The 22,507-nt window shown below is 43.9% G+C and overlaps 1 protein-coding gene across 1 annotated transcript; it reads left to right on the top strand.

Moving 5' to 3' along the window:
* Positions 1-4,754: 4,754 nt before the first annotated feature.
* ST8SIA3 (ST8 alpha-N-acetyl-neuraminide alpha-2,8-sialyltransferase 3) lies at positions 4,755-21,742 on the top strand. Its single transcript, XM_036081766.2, has 4 exons — positions 4,755-5,360; positions 6,753-6,875; positions 9,313-9,870; positions 12,393-21,742. The coding sequence occupies exons 1-4, from the start codon at positions 5,182-5,184 to the stop codon at positions 12,673-12,675; spliced, it is 1,143 nt and encodes a 380-aa protein (XP_035937659.1). The 5' UTR covers positions 4,755-5,181; the 3' UTR covers positions 12,676-21,742.
* The last annotated feature ends 765 nt before the right edge of the window (positions 21,743-22,507 follow it).

The following is a 22,507-nucleotide window of genomic DNA, read 5'->3' as shown; positions in this document are numbered from 1 at the left end:
CTGGAAACTTCCATGCATCTTTTCTAGTTTCAGTTCCATCTGAGGGCTTTTGTGAAGCTTTCTCTGACTACAATGGCCCTCCCAACTCTGAGCTCATAAAGTCTCTTCCATGGGAAAATAGGAGGTGGAAACCCCCAGAGTCCCAAAATCTTTTTCCCCCCTGTGGCCACTGTTAGACGTAGTAGAAACTAAGAAGTCAGGCAATAATGTGCTGGAAGAACGCCAGTCACGTGTGGCCGAAGAGTGGTTTCCCAGTGGACTTTCCCTAAGCTCCCAGGACTATGATCTCCATGTCATCTAGAGGGGTCACTTGCCCTTCCAAAAGTCAACTCCCTGGCGCCTTACTCAGGAGCAAGTACCTCCTAACAGAAAGTGGTCAATGGGTTCATTGATAAATTCAGGCACACTGGGGCTTCCTGACGCCCACCTGAGCGGCTGCTGTTCCCATCTGCCCATGGGCCCACCTCCAACTGCCCCGACATCCACTCGGTGCAAATGAAATTGAGCCATTCCTCTCTTAAATGTAGGCGGCTATGAGCAGGGCTGCCAAGGACACAGCCAACTCCTTAGCACGTCACCCAGGACCCTTCACAATCTGGCCCTCACTCCCTTTCTAGGCGCTTCTTTTTGATGGCTGTCACCTCGTGATCTCTTGGCATTCCTCAAGCCCACTGTAATCTTCCCTGCCTCCTCATCTCTCCTCTACTTACAATGTCCTTTTTTAGCCTCTTTACCTGATGAATCCTACTCATACTTTAAAACCCGGTTCAGATGTTGCCCCCTATGAAGAACGCTGCCAACCTGTCATGGTGTACCCCCGGTTCTCCCATCAGCCCTCTGTTGTCAAGCTCTCCGCAGCACAGCCAGCGTGCCTACTGGCCAGACCGCCCAGTGCCTGCTTACTTAGGCTTACTCCTCTCTCTCCCACAGGACCGTAAGCATTAGGAGGTCAAGGATGATTTTGTTACCCTTTATCTGTCCAGCAAGGTGTCTGATAACCAACACATTTTATTTAAAGAATTGATGAAAGAAAACACAAATAAATGAGTGAAGCTCTTTCTTTTTTTTTTAAGACTTATTTATTTATTTTGAGAGAGAGAGAGAGAGCACAAGCGGACAGGGCAGAGGGAGAGGGAGAGAATCTTGAGCAGACTCTGGGCTGAGCACGGAGCCCAACATGAGGCTCGGTCGTGAGATCGAGATCATGACCCTGAGCTGAAACCAAGAGTCAGACGCTCAGTCGATGGCGCCACCCAGGCGCCCCTGAATGAAGCTCTAAGGAAAGACATCATCCTTCCCAGCTTTCCCATCCAAAATGCCTGGTATCTACTCTTGGTAGGTATGAGTTGGTGCGGAACTAGACAGGGGCACAGAGCCATGTTTGCAAAAGACAGGCAGTCATGGAGGTGGCAGAGGAAAGTACTTGTGTCCAGATGAACAGCTCCCCCAGAAAACCTCATTCAGAGGGGTCTTTCATTTCTGTATTTCTTGTTTACACTCTCCTAGTCTCTCATACAGGTTCCATTTCTAATGAAATTTGTTAAGTGATATTCTGCAGAAATGTCCTAATTATTTTTTAATTTACTAAGTAGCTATCAAGCCAGGCTTGAAAAACCCCATACCCAGTACGGCAGTTGCTCCGTGAAGCACCCTCCCCAGGATTTTTCCCTCTGGTAATTGCCATTTCCACCTTTAGGCCTGGCACAGGCTTCCTGCCTGCTGGTTTATTTTTTAGCTAATTTGGTTCCTTTACATCATATGACCTTCAGTGACCCATATGCAATAAGGGAATCATCCTACTAAGACTGTCTTTAGAAGGTTCACAAAGGTATGCTAAACATAAGCAATATATCAACTTTTAAAACCAGGCAGAATGAGTCTGTATCATAAGTCCCAGGAAAGCCTATTATGTTCTTTTAAAAAGAGAACCAAAGAGCTTCCTGATCTCTGCCATTTTCTGTAGGAAAATGCCTCACCAAGTACATCCCTTCCCATGCATTTGTAGTGGGTCATTTATGGGGTCAGAGAAAGATACTGAAAACTTGCCCAAGCTGTTTAGCTCATATTTATTAACAGCTTAATACGGACCCGGAGCTGTGCCAAGGCCTTTGCACGCCTTGTGTAATCTTTCCCCAACTCCTGGAAGGTTTTTATTCTGATTCTGCAGCTGAGGAGCTTGGAACACAAAGAGGCTGATAACTTATCCCAGGTCACATAGCTGTGGATGCCAGAGTCAGCTTTTGAAGTCAGGTCTGCTGGCTCCAGAGCCTGAACGTGTAACCATTACTCTGAGCTCCATGGCATGTTCCCTGATTTCGTGTTCAAGAAGAGTTTTTCCAATATGTGGAATTCCTAGACAGCTCTCCAAGGGAAGATCTTACTCCTTTCGGCATTTTACACTATATTCATATGATCTTCTCTTTAAAAGAAACTATAGGGTGCCTGGGTGGCTCAGTCGTTAAGCGTCTGCCTTCAGCTCAGGTCATGATCCCAGGGTCCTGGGATCGGGCCCCACATCGGGCTCCCTGCTCAGCGGGAAGCCTGCTTCTCCCTCTCCCACTCCCCCTGCTTGTGTTCCCTCTCTCGCTGTATCTCTCTCTGTCAAATAAATAAATAAAATCTTTAAAAAAATAAATAAATAAATAAATAAATAAAAGAAACTATAAAAAATAAAAAATAAATAAATAATAAAATAAAAAATAAAACAAACGATAGTAATTATTCAACAAATAGGATTCAAGTAATCATCATATACAGATATGCAAGCCTTTTCTAACATTTTTTAAATAATACAAGTGCTATGAGAAAAAGATTATCTGTGTCCGCTTGGCCCACATTTTAATTTTTTTTTTTTTTTTTGAGAGAGAGAAAGAGCATGCAGGTGTTGGGGGCAGGGGAGCAGAGAGAGAGAGGGAGAGAGAGAATCCCAAGCAGGCTCCATGCCTAGCACGGAGCCCAATGTGGGGCTCGATCTGACAACCCCAAGATCACGACGTGAGCCAAATCAAAAGTTGGATGCTTCACCGACTAAGCCACCCAGGCATTCTGGCCCACATTTTTAGATTTTGGTATTAAATGCCTTCAGTGGGTGCAAAATGAACAACTCCCTTTGTCATTCATTGGAAACAGACATTTGCATTCTGCATGCCGCTGCCCACCACCGGACAGATGTTTTTCACAAGGGACCTCATTCAGTTCTCAAACATTTATTAAGCGTGCCCCCTACATGGGACAGCTGCTGGACAGTATGGGCAAACAGCAAGGAAGAAGATATGGCCCTGGCTTTATAGAAGTTCACAGTCCAGCAGTTCACCCCTTTGAGGAATTCGAGGTCCACAGAAAGACCATAACATCAGGTCCACTGAAGTCCATAGACAAGAAGTTCAGGAGAGAAATAAATCATAACCACCTTGGAAAGTATGAGTTTTCTTTATTGGAAAAGTTCTCAGAGGCCAATGTCTCACCTCCAGCTTCTTTCATTAGTGCTTATGGACCAGTATTGGGAGGACCAGGCCAAGGGTAAGACTAGGGTGGAAGAAGCCACAAGCTAATTGCAAAGAAGAGAACTCAAGAAACATGAGGGTTGCCTCTGAGAATCCAGCAGCCTGACTGAAAATGGATTAATTTTTATTTCCAATGGGTGTTAAAACAGGGAACATATGAATATTCTGAAACAAACTGAAGGTCAAGCAATACAAAATGTTAGACAGTGAGCTTTCCTTCCACCCTCAGAGGCAGCCTCTCTTACCTTGTTCTCAGGCTCCTTCAAAAGAGAGTTCTGGGGGCACCTGGGTGGCTCAGTCGTTAAGCATCTGCCTTCAGCTCAGGTCATGGTCCCAGGGTCCTGGGATGGAGCCCCGCATCGGGCTCCCTGCTCTGCGGGAAGCCTGCTTCTCCCTCTCCCACTCCCCCTGCTTGTGTTCCCTCTCTCGCTGTGTCTCTCTCTGTCAAATAAATAAATAAAGTCTTTAAAAAAAGAAAAAGAGAGAGAGAGTTCTGTGTATTTATGAAGTTTATAATGCCTTCAGCTTCTGGGCCACACAGGGCCAAGTTAGTGGCCCATCCCCAAGACCTGGCCCTAGGGATGGGTCAGGAAATTGGGCAGTGTAGAGTTAAATGAGGGAGAATTGCTCCAGGCCTGGTCAACTCAGGGGCACTGCCCAGTTGACCACTTGTGTGCTTGGACAAGGACAGGGAAGGAGAAGCCAGGCCCTCCACGCTCACAGCTCACCTCACAACTGTGCTAGACTGCCCACCCTTTAGAGAGAAACAAGGTATGTGGTGGGCATAGGAAGTGGATAGGGGAGAGATTCTGGAAAATTCTAGGGAGGTTTTAAGCGCTCATAAGGCAGGCTGGCCCAGCAGCTGTTAGGGCTTCTGGGCTGGGGTGCTGGCTTGCTGGGGCACGTGCTACCCTGTGGGGCCCAGGGCGGTGCCTCAGTGATGAGGAGAGGAGCTTTTAAATGTCTGTCTTCCTAAAACCACTCTGCCTCTAGGAGAAGCTCGCAGCTGGTGTATAACCTCCACGACAGCAAGTCCAGTTGTTTATCACCCTATCCTGTAATATATTTATAAAGTAATGAACGGTCGGTTGAACCAAGTTTGGGCTTCTGTCTCGCCACGGGCACCTCCTCGCGCGAACCCTCACCCGGGGAAGCCGTGGACGTGGGCTGCAGCCTTCCAGCCTCAATTCCCTCCCTCTGCCACCCCTCTTCCCTCCTCTCTCTCTGCCCCTCCCCCTGCTTATTTGGGAGATTAGAGTTCATTAATTAAATCCTGTGCTTAGATCGAACTGTAACATTATTCCAATCACATTTATCTTACAGGCGGCGGAGGAGATGGCAGCCTCGCTGGAAACGCGCGGGGGAGCCTGAGCAGGCGGCCGGGGACGCACAGCGCGGCGCGCTCCTTCGCCACGCCGCCGCGCAGACCCTCCATCTTCCTGCCCAGCCTCCTGGCCCCGCTCGGCCCTGCCTTGGGGGTCGGCTTCTCTCTAGGGCTCCTGCCCTTCCCCACCCCCCCGGGCCTCCGCGGCTCCCCTGCCCGGCCCCCCTCCCCCGCCACACACGCTGACACGCGCGCGCGAACACACACACACTCACACACACTGACACGCCAGCGAGCTGCTGGTCGCTCAATGGACCGATTTCCCTGCTTCCCCTGATCCCAGCCCAGCCCGGGATGAGAAATTGCAAAATGGCCCGGGTCGCCAGTGTGCTGGGACTGGTCATGCTCAGCGTCGCCCTGCTGATTTTATCGCTCATCAGCTACGTGTCCCTGAAAAAGGAGAACATCTTCACCACTCCCAAGTACGCCAACCCAGGGGCGCCCCGAATGTACATGTTCCACGCGGGATTCCGGTGAGTGCGGGCCTCTATTTGAGCGCCCTCGGGTATCTGGTTTATTTGGGGGGGGGGAGATAACAGGGTGGTGTTTTGGCTTCTCTGAGACACTTTGGGCAAGATAATTGCGTGGTCCTTCCACTCCTCTCTCTGATTCTCCCTTCCCCCTCTCCTTTATTTTTTTTAACCCAAAGCCCCTAAAAGCCGTTGTCCTAATCGATGTGATTGCATTTCTCGTATTCTTCCTCGGCATCCCTTCCCCCATTTCAAAAATGGGGGGAGGGTTTAAGGAGAATGATGATGTAGGGAGAGGCGAGGTGGGGGGGAGGGGGAGGAGGGGGCGCTGAACCGGGAGATGGGCGTGCGTGAGGTGAGCGCCTTCCCGGTGCAGCGTCCGCAGACTCCGCGGCCGGACTCCCGGCGGTCCAGGGCCGATTTAATGGCGCAGGCGCTGGACTCCCCTTGCGCTGTCCTCACTCCTCTCCCCCACGCCCCACCCCATCAAATGATGCCGCGGGTCTGTTCTCCTGAAGCCCCTGGGGTATTTTACCTCGATCCTTTCCCCCGCTGCCACCCCCACCCCTTTCCGGGATTTCTGCAATTCCTCCGCCCTCTGCGGGAAACGAGCCTCTTAAGGGCCGCCTACCCTCGCCCCAGGTCCAATTCACCTCCGGGCGAGGGGCTGGACTGGGAAAGAGCCAGACGCAGCTTGGCGCAACTCATCGAGAACCCCTGCCTCTACCAGTGACATTTAGGAGCTCTCCCAGGAGGACCTCCTGAGGGGCAGGTGTCAAATACAATCTGCAACCTGTGGTCCAAGCGGGCCGGAGGTGCGGAACCTAGAGAAGCCCCCCCCTCCACCCCTCCGCGGGCAGAAGAGTGGAGCTGGCCTGTGGCCTCCGGGGGTCCCCAGTCAGGGGACAGGGAGTAAAGCCAGACTAGGCTCGGGAAGTAAGAGGTTAAGGGAGGAGCCACCCCCAGTTTTCCCCTGGGTCTCCGGTTTCCTCTGCCCTTTCTCCAAAAATCAATTCACCCGGACAGCCGGGGCGTCGCGGGTCGGACTAGCGGAGGCGCGGCCGCTGTCCGCGGTGCTGACTCCCTGGTCCTCACGGCGCATCAGGCTCCAGCAGTGCGCCGGGCTCCCGCCCCTGCTCTCCGCGAGACGGCCATTTTATGGTCTCTCCCGCACCGGGAGGGATGGACAATGGAGGCGGATTTCCCTAGTTTTCTTTTTCCCTCTGGGTGTGTGTGGGAGCGGAGAGTGGACCAAATGAGAGAGGCTCAGGCGGGATGGAGCCAGTGCGTGCGCCAGGTGCCCCCTCCCCCCAAGTCGCCTGGGCTTTAATGGCTACCTTGGCTTCCCCCAGCTGAGGCCAGCACTTTTGTCTGTGTACTCATGCTCCTCTCCAGGTCACAGTTTGCGCTGAAGTTTCTAGATCCGTCATTTGTGCCCATTACGAATTCTCTGACCCACGAACTCCAAGAGAAACCTTCTAAGTGGACATTTAATCGGACAGCGTTTTTACATCAAAGGTAGGATAGGGGGAAAAGGTCTGAAAGGTGTTTTTGAATTCTGGAGTTCAAAAAACAAAACAAAACAAAACAAAATGATCCAAAACAACGAAAATCTATCCCCCACCCTCAGGTGTTATTTGCATTGTCTTCTCGGCCTGACTGCACAAAGGCTGATTGGTAACCCTTTCTTATGTATGTAGTGCACTCCCATAAAAAGAAAACATCAAGAAGACCAACTGAATGGAAGAGAAAAAGGTATTTCCAATATCCACCCTAACTTGGGCTTAATTGAGCACAATGATTTATAGTTAACATGCATGGGTAACACTGCCAAAGCCATCTACTAAAAATAAATAAATAAATAAATAATTTAAAAAGTTAATTGCATCAAGACCATGCGATAATGCATTTCATTCTCCCTCTGAGGAAAAAAAATTTTTAAATGAAATAAAATAGAATTGTCTCACCCTGAAATACACAGCAAATACTATAATCCGCCCCTATCAATTACTAGTGAAAATCTTGGCCCCAATATATGCAGGTATTTAAGTATGGTTTTGTTTTGGTTTCACCTATTTTTTTTTTCATTAAACCTTTACAGCCTTTAACATACTGTAAAAGCTACCCAACATCATTTTTATAGGTTGTCTTGTAACAGCCTTGTTTATACGTGAGGGAGTTTATGTGTATGTATGTATGGGGTGTGTGTGTGTGTGTGCGTGTGTTGGGGAAGAAGGATGAGATTTATTCAAATTTATTATCTTGAGTGATTCTGGTCTACTCTTAGCAACCCCAGATAAGTCATTACTCCTTCCTTCTTGGTGGGATTATTATGCTGCTAAATGGAATGTGAGCCATCTAGTGTATTCATTAGGGGTGTGAATACTTATTTTACACATACTCATTTTACCACTCATTTACAGGGTTGTGTTTGGTCTCAGCATTTCTAGTTACCACACTCTTTATTTTAAGCTAATGACGGAATTAAAACAAAGTCACTAGGTATCTATGGTGTCATGAAAATGTTGTTTACTTGAAAAGCTGAAATAGTCATGTGATTAGTATTAAAATTTTTAAAACTGTTTAATTAGAAATTACTCCATGACAAAAATTGATTAATATGAAAACCACAGAAGTGCCTTTCTTTTAAACTATTGGGTTTTTAGTCCAGTATTAATTTTATAGACAACCCAGAAATATTTAATGGTAGTATGCATTATACCTTCCCCAAAGTTTCCTTCCCACACTAGGCCATGTGACCCAAATGACCAGTCAGAACAGTATTTTTTTCTCAAAACTTCCCTCCTTTCAATCCACTTATTAAGTAGTCTTTAATTAATTTTCCCAGTATCATTTCAAATTTTCTTTTATAACAGGTAAAGAACAGTTTGTAAAGAACAGCATTGGTAACTTTGGAAGTTTTAGATTATGTTGCTTTATACTTTGACAAATGAAGTAATTTTTTAAAATAAAATTCCAGGTAAAGTGATGATATACACAACATCTATTTTCAAACCTGCTATTTTTTAGGCAAAAGACACTGGAAATTCACAATGTGATTTCTTAGAATTAATAGCAAAGTAACATGTTACTGGTCTTTCTTAAATATTTTAAATAGCTGAAGTTTTAAGAAGAAATGCTTAATTTTACTTAAAGCTCAACATGAAAGTAACCTGAAATTAGTGCTAAGTATCACCCTTGCCTTGTTTATCCTCTGAATTCTTACAATATACACACATTTGCAGGGTTTACCATAGCCTCTTTTTCTAAGGATTAAGTTACTCCAACTAAATTGTGTTTCTATATTATCAAGTAGAAAAATACTCCCATTTCATTATTCAAAGGACCTTAATGAGATTATCATCTCATTTCTATTAAATATTCAACTACACTCACTGATACTACCATTTCCATATTTTAATAATAGATGGTACTATACTGACACATATCTATTTGGCTCTTATTTGGACACCAGTGATATTTGATATTCCTTGAACACTGCAGTCCAATAGCAAACAAGTAGTCCCTAGTTACAAACTCTAAGTCACCAATGTTTGTGCATTAATGTGAGCTCTTTGGAGCCTGTGTAAATTGTCTCCCTGTATTTTCTGACATAGTTCGGCTTATGCCTCCCCTTGATCAAATACACTTTTCATGTAGAACAGAAAACCAAAGAATGGCAGCTAAAACTGTGAGTTACAACATTTATAAGCCTTGAAGGATTACATCCAGAACTTGACTGAGAAATTAGCACATACAGAACTTGACTGAGAAATTAGTCTGTAGATTCTGAAGCAGTCCTTCCCCCAACAACCACAATTATTATGAATGTATAATCTTTTTTTGATACAATGTTCCTATGATGCTTGTCTGAATGAAATGGCAGCATAAGACATAAGATGGAAAATCAATTCTTTTGAATGGGATGCATTTAATGAATTTCTTTTCATTTTAGGCAAGAAATTCTTCAGCATGTCGATGTAATAAAAAATTTTTCTTTGACCAAGAATAGTGTTCGGATCGGACAACTGATGCACTATGATTACTCCAGCCATAAATATGTTTTCTCTATTAGCAATAACTTCCGATCACTGCTTCCAGATGTGTCACCCATTGTGAATAAGCATTTTAATATTTGTGCTGTGGTTGGAAATAGTGGGATCCTGACAGGGAGCCGGTGTGGACAAGAAATAGATAAGTCAGATTTTGTTTTCCGTTGCAATTTCGCCCCTACGGAGGCTTTCCAAAGAGATGTTGGAAGGAAAACCAACCTTACCACCTTCAATCCCAGCATTCTGGAAAAATATTACAACAATCTCTTGACCATTCAGGACCGTAACAACTTTTTCCTCAGTTTAAAAAAGCTCGATGGGGCCATTCTTTGGATCCCTGCATTTTTCTTCCACACTTCAGCAACTGTTACCAGGACATTAGTTGACTTTTTTGTTGAACACAGAGGTCAGTTAAAGGTCCAATTGGCTTGGCCTGGAAATATAATGCAACATGTCAACAGGTGGGTATATTTTATTGCCTTTAAGTCTTACCCCACCAGATGGCAGATCAATATTGTAATCTCTTGGGGGTGGGAGGTATCCGATTAGTTACTTCTTGTGGTTAGCTTAGCACTTTAGGGCAAACTCTTATGTTTTTGTAATGAAAGAATGAAGCATTCTAGGTAAGAAGTTCAATCTTCTACCCCCTGCTGGTAACAGAGTGCCAAATGGGGGGATTGGTGTTTCATCAGCCTCCCCTCTCTATTCCCTGTCTCCTTCCTTGGTGATAAGCCTAACAGGCAGTCATGGAAATCACCAAAAATCAAGAATTTTCTTTAAATGGATGGCTAGGTCCCCATAATGCCAATGGCGGAATTAGACAAACCAAGCAGTTTTCTAAAAAGATGCAATTGACTTAAAATGTCCCTTTTTATTTGATATTTGGGAGTTTTGTCGATGTCCAAGATTAGAAAACCACCTAGGTAAATCATAAATTGTATAATTGGCCTTTATCATTTGGGATTTTAGTGCCAAAACATGTGAAGGGTATTTTATTAGCTTGTTGTTATCCCTTATAATTTGATAGAGAGATTGACCAGAAATGCAATATTTTCACCTATTCTGATGAGTCTTAATTCTGGCTATACATTAGAATCACCTGGAGAACTTTAAAAAATACTGTTGCCTGGGCTCTACTTTAAGGGATTCTAATGTAATTTATCTGGAGGTGGGAAGGGAGGGGCCCAGGTACCTGTTTTTCTTAATAACTCCCCAGATGATTCTAATATGTAGTCAGAATTGGGAGCCACTAGTCCAGGGCATCTTATAAAGCAAAATTAATTGTAAGATTCATTTTTCTTTAAATCATCTGGGGAAACTGCCTCAACTCTAATTTCCCTTATGCAAGTAGCCTCCATGCCCTAACATACTGCCCAGATCATCCTACAAGTTAAAGTGGGTTCTGGGAGGACTGGTAGTCCTCTAAAGTCTCCCAAACTTAAGATCTGTTTAGTTGACCTCTCATAGAAGGAGGAATCACCATCTAATAAAGTGGTATGTATCTAACAGGTAGGGTTAGGACCATAATGTATAGCCCAAACTGGAGCTTTGTCTTTGAGAGAAAGAAGGTGCTATTAACAATGACAGCAGGATAACAAACAAAATTTGGAACTATCCTAGTTTCTCAGGATGTATGGTCATCTTTTTGAGGGGTAATGTAGCCCAACTCCTAAGTTTAAAGATGAGTCAACTGAGGTACAAAGAAAAGGAGTTATTTACGCAGTGTCACTGCCCAAAATGGGCAAAAACAGAATTAGAAGCCAGGCTTCCAGCTAACCTGTCCTCCTGTGGTCTTTGACCTCCTTATTTTGCTTCCCTCTTGCTTTATTTAAGTTCAGCCATGCCAAAAGAATTGTCAGAAGTCATTCTAACTCCTTAGGTAAGAAAACCAAGACTAAACTTTTAAATTTCAACTGGAATGGGGAAAGATCTATGTGTAGTAAAGAAGGAACTACACGTGCTTTGAAACTTCAGGAAACTGGCCTGTGTGGCCTACCCTGCCCCAGTTTTTCTGAAGGGCCATGGAGTTAGTCGTGATGCCGTGATGCTTCACAGCCACTCAAGCTTGAACCAAACACATTGGTTCAATGAAAACTCTAAGGAAATGTAGTCCATAGAAACCTGATTCATGAAGAGTTTAATTTTCCTGCATAGCCAATGATACACACACACACACACACACACACACACACACACACACTCCCTGCAGTCTCAAATATGTGGTAGTATAGGTAGGAAGGCTTCAAATTATTGTCCAAATATGAAGGAAAAACAGCCATAATTTAGCATTTTTTTAATTCAGAAAATGTTTAAATACTTTTCTTAGGCCCTGCCATGCTAAAGGAGGGCTCAGGACCCCCTAGCTAGACACCAGTGGAACAGGGAGTATGACCTTTTACAAGAAGGTACAGAAAAATAAGTCCCCACACTCTCTCCAGACCAAAGAAGAAGGATTTAATCTCTAGATGTGGGTAAGAAAGTGACACAGGAGGTGCCCGTAGATTAAACGACCTCCTCCCTACTTCCAAGGGCCCTTTGTGTATGAGAAGCAGGGTCATTCTCCCTGCTGGCCTTCTGTGGTGCCACCACCCAGCCAGAGCCACCACTCCTTAGGACAGCCGAGAGGCAGGCTGGCATCGACCATGCACAGCCCATATGGTCACCCGGAAGCTGTGCTCAGAAGGCTCCAGTGCCTGGTTTAATGCTCCGCTATCACCCTCTTGAAACTATCAGTGAGTTTTGAAGGAAGGGCCCACATTTGCGTTTTGCCCTGGGTCTCACGAGTTATGTTCCCAACAGTGCCCTGAGTTGTTCTGTGGTCTAAAAGATAGATTCAAAGCCAGTACTATTTGCGGGGGAGGAGAAAAAGGCAAGTACTCTTTAAGTTCCATATACAAATCCACCTCCCGGCCCAGTCACGGTGACCTTATCGGATTGAAACCAACACTGGCCTCTGAATCCACATGTACTTATTATTCCGCAGGTACTGGAAAAACAAACATTTGTCACCCAAACGGCTGAGCACAGGTATTCTTATGTACACCCTTGCATCAGCAATATGTGAAGAGATCCACTTGTATGGATTTTGGCCTTTTGGATTTGACCCCAACACAAGGGAAGATCTTCCATACCATTACTATGACAAAAAAGGAACCAAATTTACCACCAAGTGGCAGGAGTCACACCAGCTGCCTGCCGAGTTCCAGCTGCTGTACCGAATGCATGGGGAAGGGCTCACCAAGCTGACTCTGTCACACTGTGCCTAAGACTCTGAACAGAAAGTGCCAAATGGCCATTTAAAAAGTGCCCCAAATCAAATGGAATAGTCTTCAGAATAGAACCCTAGAGAATTCCTTATAAAGATTGTCTGCCATTTAAAAGGAAAGATGTCTCTCCCTCTTTTGCACTGCTCTTTTAAGGGTCTTGGCAAGACAAACGAATTGAAGCCACATGACTCAAACTTGATTGATAAAGGGAATGTTGCATTTGGAACTATGCTGCTAATGAAATGGTTTGAAGTATTTTCGTGTTTGTATTTTGATAATAAACTGCCTCCCGTTTTTTATGAGGACTAGAGCTGTAGTTCCCGCAGCTTTGAGATACAGTCCTCATAGTCACAGGCCTCTGGCCAGTTTGGGCAGGATTCCAGTTTTGCCTGGGTGGGATCAGACTCTTCAAAACGGAAACAAACAAACAAAAATCGTTGGCATATCTCATCTCTCACTCTCTCTTTTCTCCCTGTCGTTCTCGATCTCTTTCCCTACAACCCCCTGCCCCACCACTGTGGAGTTAATAATTTGCTAGGAATCATATTAAATTAGCTTTGCTTGTATGTGTTGCATCTGTACTCGTCTGATGTGTTCAAGGCTCTGGGTAACTTTGATGTTTCATGACAAACTGACCAAATCATGATGGGTCCCCTTAGGATTTCTTTTATAAGAAATGCCTCTTAACGAAGTTCTCACTGGTCCGCGCAGTCATTCTACAGCAGAACGGTCCCTCTGTGGTGAGTGGCATATACTGCAGTGCATCTTTCACTAATCACAAAGAAAATTTTTGTCACGGGTGGCATTGCATCTTTTGACATGAGTGCTATTATGGCAAATCATTCTATTGCCACATCTGCAAGAGTATTCCAGCCTGAGTTTAATGCCTCCCACAATCTCAACCCAAGCACTGGGCTGGGAATTCTCTCAGAATATAGAGGCAATGAGTCAGCTTAAGAGCCTGGAACATATAGAGGAAAAGGAAGAAGAATGCTTAGAAGTTGTTATGGAATCCCCGTATACCCTAAAGTGTTGTAACCATGGTGCCCATTCAGAGTCTTTGAAAACCAGGAGGGTTAGAGCAAAATAGAAGATCTGAAGTTGACCAGGACAGGCCCCCTGTGACTAGGGCTGAGGGGAGGTCATCTTCAGTATCATTGTGTCCACCAGCACCGCTCAGAACCATTTGTTCTCTTCAAGACAATTGTAGACACTGGATAGTCCCTTTTTCCACTGAAATCTGTATATCTAAATCTGTACATCTAAAAATGAATAAAATCTGTATACCTAAAAATTAAGCATTTCATAAGGAAAAACCATTGGGTAATAGGAAGACTTGGTCCAAAATAACCCTTGGAATTTGAGCTGTGTAGACCTGGCATGAAGTAATTAGTTGGCTATTTTCTTTTTTTATTATATCAGCCTCAGAAGTAGAAATCACATCACTCCCACCCCTGGGTTTTCACTGAGCAGCACTTTGTTCTTCCAGTTCAGCCCGAAGTCTGGCCAAGTTGACGTTAAATTTTAATAAGAGTTTCTTTCTTCTTTCCAAATGCCAGTCAAGCACATTTGTAATACATCTGGGTGGGGTAGCTTGTTCTTTTCCAGAAATCTCAGCCTAGATTGCTTGTAATGTTACAAATGCTGTTTAAAATAATTGCTGTAGTTCAGTAATCAGCTCACTGTCCCTCTTTGGGAAGGTATCATCATGCCCAGAGTTAAACCAAATGCAATAAGGAAAGACATAGTTCTTATGCTCATCTGCCTCCTGGTCCTAAAGGGGAGCTGTCTTATTCTCATGTTTTTCAGAAAGCTCATCAGAGCAGCTTACATTGATCCAGATATTAACTAGTGAAAGAAAAACCGTATGGGTTCAAATGTGTTACCAATTGTGACACATCTTACAATGCTATATGAATGGCAATCCAAACAGACAGGAAGAAATAGGAATAGATGTTTCGGAATGGGAAACACAAACACAGCTCAATACTTGAAATAATTAGAAGGTGAGACAGTAAAAAAACATTTTTAAATTCACTGGTATAATTTGATGGGCATCAAAACCACCTCATGCTTGTTTCCTGTCACTTTAAAGAGGACAGTACTCCAGTGCTCATGCTGTGCTCTGTTAGGGTCACTGCGAGATTGATAACTGACAGAAGTGTTTAGTTGGCTCTTCCTAAGCACTTAGTTCATTTGGTTACAGCTAAGTGATATTAATGCCAATGTTACATGGGCCAGATACTGACTCTGGAGTTTTAATCCCAATGTGCCCATTAGATTTCACTAAATATAAATATGTAGACACGTTGAACCAGGCAGGTTAAAAGAGCAAAAGACCAAAATCCCTAAAAACAGTTCATTGTTCTATGGTAGACCTTTTAAAGTAGACCTCATCGTAATGCCGTTTTTGGTTTGGGGTTTTTTGTTCGTTTGTTTTTTGTTTTTGTTTTTGTTTTTTTTTTTGGTTTGGGTTTTTTTTTTGTCTTTTCAAGTTCAGGAAGACATTTTACATCTCACATCACTCTTGGCTCCATCTTAACATCAGAGTGAGAGGATTTTTCCATCTCCCAACACCATTTCATCTGTCGCTTTCACAAGAACTCAGATACTGAAGAAACAGGTTTGTTTCCCAGAACCAGAGGGCTTAGAGATCAGGCTTATCCTGTTGCCAGGCAGGACATCCTGGAACTGATCCAAAAGACCACCTTTCCCTTTTCTTAAAAAATCTCTGAAGAAAGCCCCAAGCCCTGCCATAGTGGTTAACCACAATTCTCATACCTTATAAATTCTTTCTGCACAGCCTATCTCCCTCCTGTTTGAAAAATGAGACTCTGGATGTGGGTAAAGCTTCTATCCCAGTTTTCAGCTTGTAGTAAGCACTCAGTATATGGCAGCTTTTACTGTTGCTTCTTTTGTTTGTTGTGCCCTTGACCTGTAGTTCCAGCATAGAGAAACTCAGCCTCTAGCTGATCATTCACAATCTCTTTTTGTTTTTAAAGACGGTTTCAAAGATCAAATCTATATGACCACTGTCGTGACCAAAAGAGTCGGCGGGTCCCCTGAGTCCTGATTCGAAAGGCAGTAGTGTAAGTAACCAGAACTCCGGGGCTATGCGGTCAAGAGCAGTGAAACACGCAGACAGGACTATTGCATCCCCCTTTCTGGTTCAGCTCAGATACAAACCCCTGGCTTGTGCATTGCCCTTGCTTTATTGGTTCTAGGCTAAGTGCATCCTTTTGTCTGGGATCCTCACAGCAGAATTCACCCTCAGCTATTGGAATAAATTCCACCATTAAGCCCTCAAGGCCATCTACGTATGATACCAACACAAATGACCAAGTCAGTTGCAGAGAAGAAAAAAGCCCACAAACATTTAGTGACCAGCTTAATGCCAGTCCCTCAACCAGTTTTCATTGGTTGTTCTGAGAGTCATGTGCAGACATTTAAACCAGGGGATAGAGAGCTAAAATGAGGTATCAAGAATTCCCCACACACCCAGAAATCTTTCCCATATTTGATTATTAAAACATTTACAGTTCCTCTGCCTTTGCTTCTGCATCTCAAGTGTCCTTGACCATTGAAAAGTGCTGTGAGTGCTGTACCATTTGCCTGTGACCTTGATGTCGGGCACGTGACCATGGGGCTGCCAGCCAGGACGTGTAAGGGGAGAGGTTCCTCCAGCCTCCTTGTGCCCGGGGCCTCCAGTTATCTACGAATGTGAGTGCCATGATTAACCTAATTTGGTGGGGAAGCTAAGGAAGGGAAGAGCATTTCCTCTGACTTTGGGCTACACAGTAGTTATTAGACACTCTCAGACGGCAAAGAAAGGTTGACCTGAGGCCAGAGGGAGCAGGGACGAATTGTAGAACCACAGGATACCACAAATGGAAGAGCCTTTCAGCTTCTCTAGTCCTAATCCTTGATGCTACAAATGAGAAATCCTTGATGCTACAAAGGAGATGCTACAAAGGAGAAACAGAGAGGCTAAGTGATTTTCCCAAGATTGCATAGATAATCAGTAGAAAAAGTATGACTTCTCATCTCCTCCTCATCAGCATTAAATGAAGATGGGCCCAAAAAGAAAGTATTTTAGTCTGGGGTCCCCATGGCACAGAAAGTAAGTCCAGACTGTAAAGGAGGAAAATTTATTCTCTTCCCTGCCCCCAAAAAATATTTATTTGTCAATGTAAAACAGTAAAGGAGATGATTGCCTAGGCATACAACAGTCCATTGGTAATAACCTACATTCTCCCCTGAAATGAGAGAAAACCCACTTGGTAAGTCATGATTCTGGTAAATCACAATTTAGTTACTAACAGTTCACATTTGACAGCTGGAATCATATCCAGTAATTCAGTATTCACCTTATAAAACATTGTTTTAGCAATATGTATGCACAACTTAAAATTGAATACTGAGAATAGTTATGTACATCTTTTTAAATTTTTTATTCAGTTTATTTAACCTAAAAAAAAAAAACCCACTTGTTGTATTGCTCCATTTGTCTTATTTTCAGCTGGGGCCTGTTAAGGTAAGGAATACCTTTTGTCAATGCCTTCCACATTGTAAGTAATTTCAACAGCAGACTTTGCATTACTGCATTAGTTCAATATGCTGAGAAGATGTGCAAATAATAACGAATAATGTTGAGCTGAGTCTTCATGTGCAAAATAACAGACCAAACAATTTTCTGTATAAATCTGGATCCTTAAGTCCTTTTCCTCTAATTGTTTAAATGTGCCAGGCAAAAGTATCTGTTAAGCCTCTACTTCTCTCTGAATATGCAGAACTGTCCTTTTGCTTACAAAGATTGTTGGGACTGTGTATATGTGGCTGAAAAACCCAGATGGAGCAGCACAGGTGCCAGAGACCCCCCTGGGCCACCTGACTGACCTATCTGGGCTCTGTGGCCCAATTAATCAAGGCCACGGATGAACTGACACCAAGGACCAAAATGACTAAATATGCCTCTCTCACACTCTGATTGCTTTGCCACATAGATACAACATTTGAAATGGGAAACATTTTAGAATGTAATTATTGTATTACACAGTATTTCCTAAAATTTGTTTTTATTGTGTTGACTTACCATTGAAGATATGTGTTTTAATAGATGCTTTTTTCCCTCAATGAAGCCCATTCTCATGTTGTTAATTACAGTGGAATCACAGTGAAGAGCCTGTCACAGAAAAACTGACTCCAATCTAAGATTACAATGGGGTTATGGGGTTAGGACCTGGATTATGCTGCTGATCCACCAGCAAACAAAGCTGTATGACATGAGGAGCTCTTTAAAACACAACTCTTGCGCCCCACCCCAGACCTTTGACTCAGAATGTCTTGGGATAAGCTAAGCTTACAAAGATTCCCAGGTGATTCTGATGTTGCCAGCATTTGGAAACAAATAATGTATAGCAAAGTCATATATACCATTTTGACCAAAGTAGCTGAATGCTTATCACTCCTCATGCAATTAGTATCACATCTGTTCCTTGAAGTTATCATAATACATGGCGATAATAGACACAGTCTTAGTGACTCAACTATTCAACTGTTTTGGCTGAACTGACCTGTCACTAATTTGTAAGCAAATAGTAACTGGTTAATTTAGTCAGAATGGATACAAGCCTGAAGACAGTTGAAGTGAGGGACATAGCTTTAATATACTTTACCCCAAGGCCAGCTCTTTATATTTCACTTTTGATATTTCAAACGAAGAGGCAGATCTCAGGTCATTCATCTTTACAAATAGACAGATTGAGAAACAGGGAAGTTAAATGATTCATTCAGATTCTACTTGGATGTCATTCCCAGAGCCTAAAATATTCCTAAAAGGGTCTGATTTCTCAACCTATAGGTAACGCCCAAAATGCAAAGATCCTCACGTTAAAACGAAACCAATCAAAAAAGGAAATTCAAGAAGTTAAAATTCTAAGACTAACTGAAGCAGCTATCACTGGCTGCCATGTATCAGCCTCTGTTGGGTAAGGTGCCACCGCGCTGGTGACGTTTTGGCCAGGCTCCTTTTGACAGCTGTGCGCATGCAAAGCCTTTACTCATCAGAGACACTAAAGGGCTCCTTTGATTATCTTTCTGTGGGACTCTGAGACAATTGTAGCTCTTTGGTGTGCTGCTAAATATTTAACAACTGACTCTGGAGAAGGTGGAGCCCTAATGTGTAGCACTTGCCAATTCCCATGGTATAAATACTCTCAACATAGACAGTTTCAAGCTCCTCACTTGCTGTCAACCAGGTGAATATGTAACAACAGGTTTTCAGGAGCCACTATGGGCTGGCTCCAGCACAGCCCTGCCTGGGCATCTTCGGAGTCAGACAGAACCAAACAGGGGAGGCTCGCAGCAGCTTTGGAGAAACTCCCAAGTGCCCCCTCCCTGCAAGGAGGCATTTCTACTTTGGTTAGATCTACTAATTTTTAGTATATTATTGGGTCCTTGAGGCTAAGGACTCTAAGGTGTGCAAAATATTTCCTAGCCATGTGACTCTTAGGAACCTCTCAACAGACCACTCAGTCCTCTGGGAGACTACCCGCCATGGTTGAGCTTCCAGGTAAACATCCTTTAATTTAACTGCCAGTTGAAACCATGTTTGGCTGATCTTTTCTCATATCCTATGGTCCATTGCCTGTTTCCCCAAATCTCTAATTTTCCCTGTCCACTTGCTCCTCATTCTCTGACACAGCACCCAGAAATCAGTGCCTGCACAGGAGCAGGGGAAGAACAAACATCCAGTAGGCTTACCTAGTCCCACCACACCTGGAGAGGCTCCATGGTTCAAATGTCTCTACCCCATTAAGGGAAATCTGCTAAGTCTCATGCCCAAGGCTTGAGTATGCACTCAGCTGGGCTTTTTTTGCCCACAAAAAGTTTCTAATGGGCAATAAAGACCACAGTTAGGAACACCACTGGATAAACTTTGTAGAGGAAGACATCGTGTGATGCCCGCCCTTAGCTATGCTAGCGTAAGGCTGGACCCTGAGAAAACCTACCAACAAACGTTTGGCCACTGTAGTCCCCTGGGCATTGAGCAATAGTACCACAGCTTTCCTTCTTCCTCCCACTAGCTGTAAGTGAATGCCCTACTTCACAGAGTGTTTAGAAATCAGACACTCTGGTGAACCACAAAACAAGCTTTGTTTGCAAATTAAAGATTTTTCTGATGGAAATCATTCTTAGGTGGATTTGATTCAATCCTTTGGAAGGCAACACTCGAAAAAGAATGTATTTAATTCCTCAAACATGATAAGTGGACATAGGCTTTCATTCTGTATGTAGTAAATCAAAATTAGATCATAACAGGGAAAATCTACTTTCCTTACTGTAGTAAAATATCCTTCAGGGTCTGTAAGGCATTTCTAGACTACAAATGTTTGAAACTCAACTGGAACATTGTCTATCTTAAGTTTAAAAGGCCAGAGTAGCCTTCTGTTTTCTGTACTCTTTAGCAGTCATTGAAATGAGCTTGCTTCTCTATACTGAATAAGCTACATTTTGTTGTAAATAAATCAGGTATACGTTCAGATGTTTTTCTATACTCAACAAATTGCCTGTAGCCTCGGCAAAAAATATACCTTCATCCCCTGGCTTTTTTCTGGACACCAAAGAGATAAGTCCATAGCTACAAGCAGAAAGGACTTGACAGTAGGCCCCATTTTATTATGAACAAATTCACAGCAAAACCAGCCTTGAGGAACCAGTCACTCCCACAATATTTTTAGCTAGGGAAGTAGGTTAGAAAAAATGGTAGATGACGGGAGAGAGGTTTGATCAATGTGCAGATGTGGAATAAAGTCACTGAAGTACTTACAAAAAGGAAAGGGGAGGTTTCCCTCTGAAATCTGGAATCTAGATCATTCTGCAAGACTTAGAATAATTGGTTTCCATGTCTGAACACCCTTTAACTACACTTCAAAATCCAAATCTAAGCCCTTATTATGCGAAAAGCAGCCTTACAGCCAAGAGCCCTGGGGAGGGGTTTGTTGATGAGTTGAGATCCAATCACCAAGCATCAGCAATCAGCGCTGAAATTCTCCCAGGACACAGAACAAAAATACTGAAACATAACCATGCAGCATCGTGTACTCACATAGGAGAGTCAACTACGTGCAGAACAGAACTTCACAGGTCTAGACATTATCTCAGGTCTAGATTCCAGATCAACATCTTCAACAAGGAGATGAGACAGCTGAGGTCCAGAAAGTAGGAAGTGATTTAGCTGCCCAGCTAGTTAACTGCAGTTAGAGTCCGGGTCTCCCAACCACTGATTCTACTCCAGCACACCATGCTGCCTCCATTCTTTAGATGGGAAGCTGACAATCCATTGTAAAGCATAAATCAGAAATCAAGACAAAAGAATGTTTGTGATATCTTCTCTCACTTGACCTACTTGGTTTCACAGTTTCATTTCAGCATCTTTTTAAAGAATGTTATACCACTGTAGAAGGAGGAACAAAGCTCTTTTCAGAGTGATGATGAAACCAAAAGGTGGGAGAACAGTGAATGTAAGTTATTAAAGAAAAGAGCAAGAAGCATGCGTCAGGGAAAAATGCTTCTTATATTGTCATAACATAGAGCCCTCCCCTCACACACCTGATGCATTTATTTTGGAAAACGTCATTTTATGCTGAGAGACTGGCATTGAAGACTTCACTCCTTCTCAACTACATCAGAAGCACCCTTGCTCTTGGGGAGAAGCTGCGGCCCTTCGGATCAGACTCCTATCTCCTTTGACGGGCAGCCTCAGCTGCCCTGAGAAACAAGGTGCCAGATGGACAGGGCCACGGAGACCTGAAAGGAGCCAGCACTGCTGGACTGAGGAACATGTAAATACCTTCCACCTTCTTGGTAAACAAGGATGATTTTCTTTTGTAGAGGTAATCATGTGTATCTTGTGACTGTAGTGTGTGAAGAAAACGCAATGATCTGCTTCAACGTCTCCCCAGATGCACCTGTTCCATGTGACCATGCCTGCCTCATTGCCTCATGTGCCAAACACAGTACTGAATGCATTGTTTTTGAATAAACTCTTCTACTGTGCATTGGGAAACACGGCTGGGTGTCTCTGTCCTATCTGGAAGACCCCCCACCCCCACCCCCACACTAACACTCTCCATCCAATGCACAGATTAAGTGCACCCTCCCTTTTTTCATTCCCTGTGTTTTGAGGAATTCTCCTCAGAGATTTGGACCACTCCAGGAAGGCTGGGCTTGACTGTCTCCAGCCATGAATGAGCAGCAAATAGTAAAAGTGCCCCCACACATCAACCTTCCATAGGTCCTTGATGCAAATCACACAACAGGACTTAAACATTATTAATAATAATACATTCATCTTGAATGTACAGTCACACACGTCACTTTATCTCATCAATAATCAGGTGAGAGAGGGACACTGAGGAGTTGGTCCATGTCGCACAGTCAGTGGTGGAGTTAAAATGAGATCACAATCTGATGCTCAGTCCAGTGTTCTCTCTTGCCTCTTCATCCCATTCCAGTCTCTCTTCAGGCCACCCTCTCACAGAGCCGTCCCTCAGTGCCTCCATCAGCCTCCATCCCTTTACATGGTTTTATTTTTCTTGATAGCATTTTCTTTCCTTGCTTTTTTTTAAGATTTTATTTATTTGAGAGAGAGAGCATGCATGAGCAGGGGGAGGAGTAGAGGGAGAGGGAGGGAGAGGGAGGGAGAGAATCTCCAGCAGACTGCACACTGAGCAAAGAGCCTGACTCGGGGCTCAATCCCACGACCCTGAGATCATGACCTGAGCCAAAACCAAGGGTCAGATGCTCAACCAACTGAGCCACCTAGGAGCCC

Source organism: Halichoerus grypus, chromosome 13 (assembly GCF_964656455.1).
Source record: "Halichoerus grypus chromosome 13, mHalGry1.hap1.1, whole genome shotgun sequence".
Classification (NCBI taxonomy): domain Eukaryota; kingdom Metazoa; phylum Chordata; class Mammalia; order Carnivora; family Phocidae; genus Halichoerus; species Halichoerus grypus.
The sequence above is the reverse complement of the archived record's forward strand: the minus strand, read 5'-3'. Positions and strand labels throughout refer to the sequence as shown.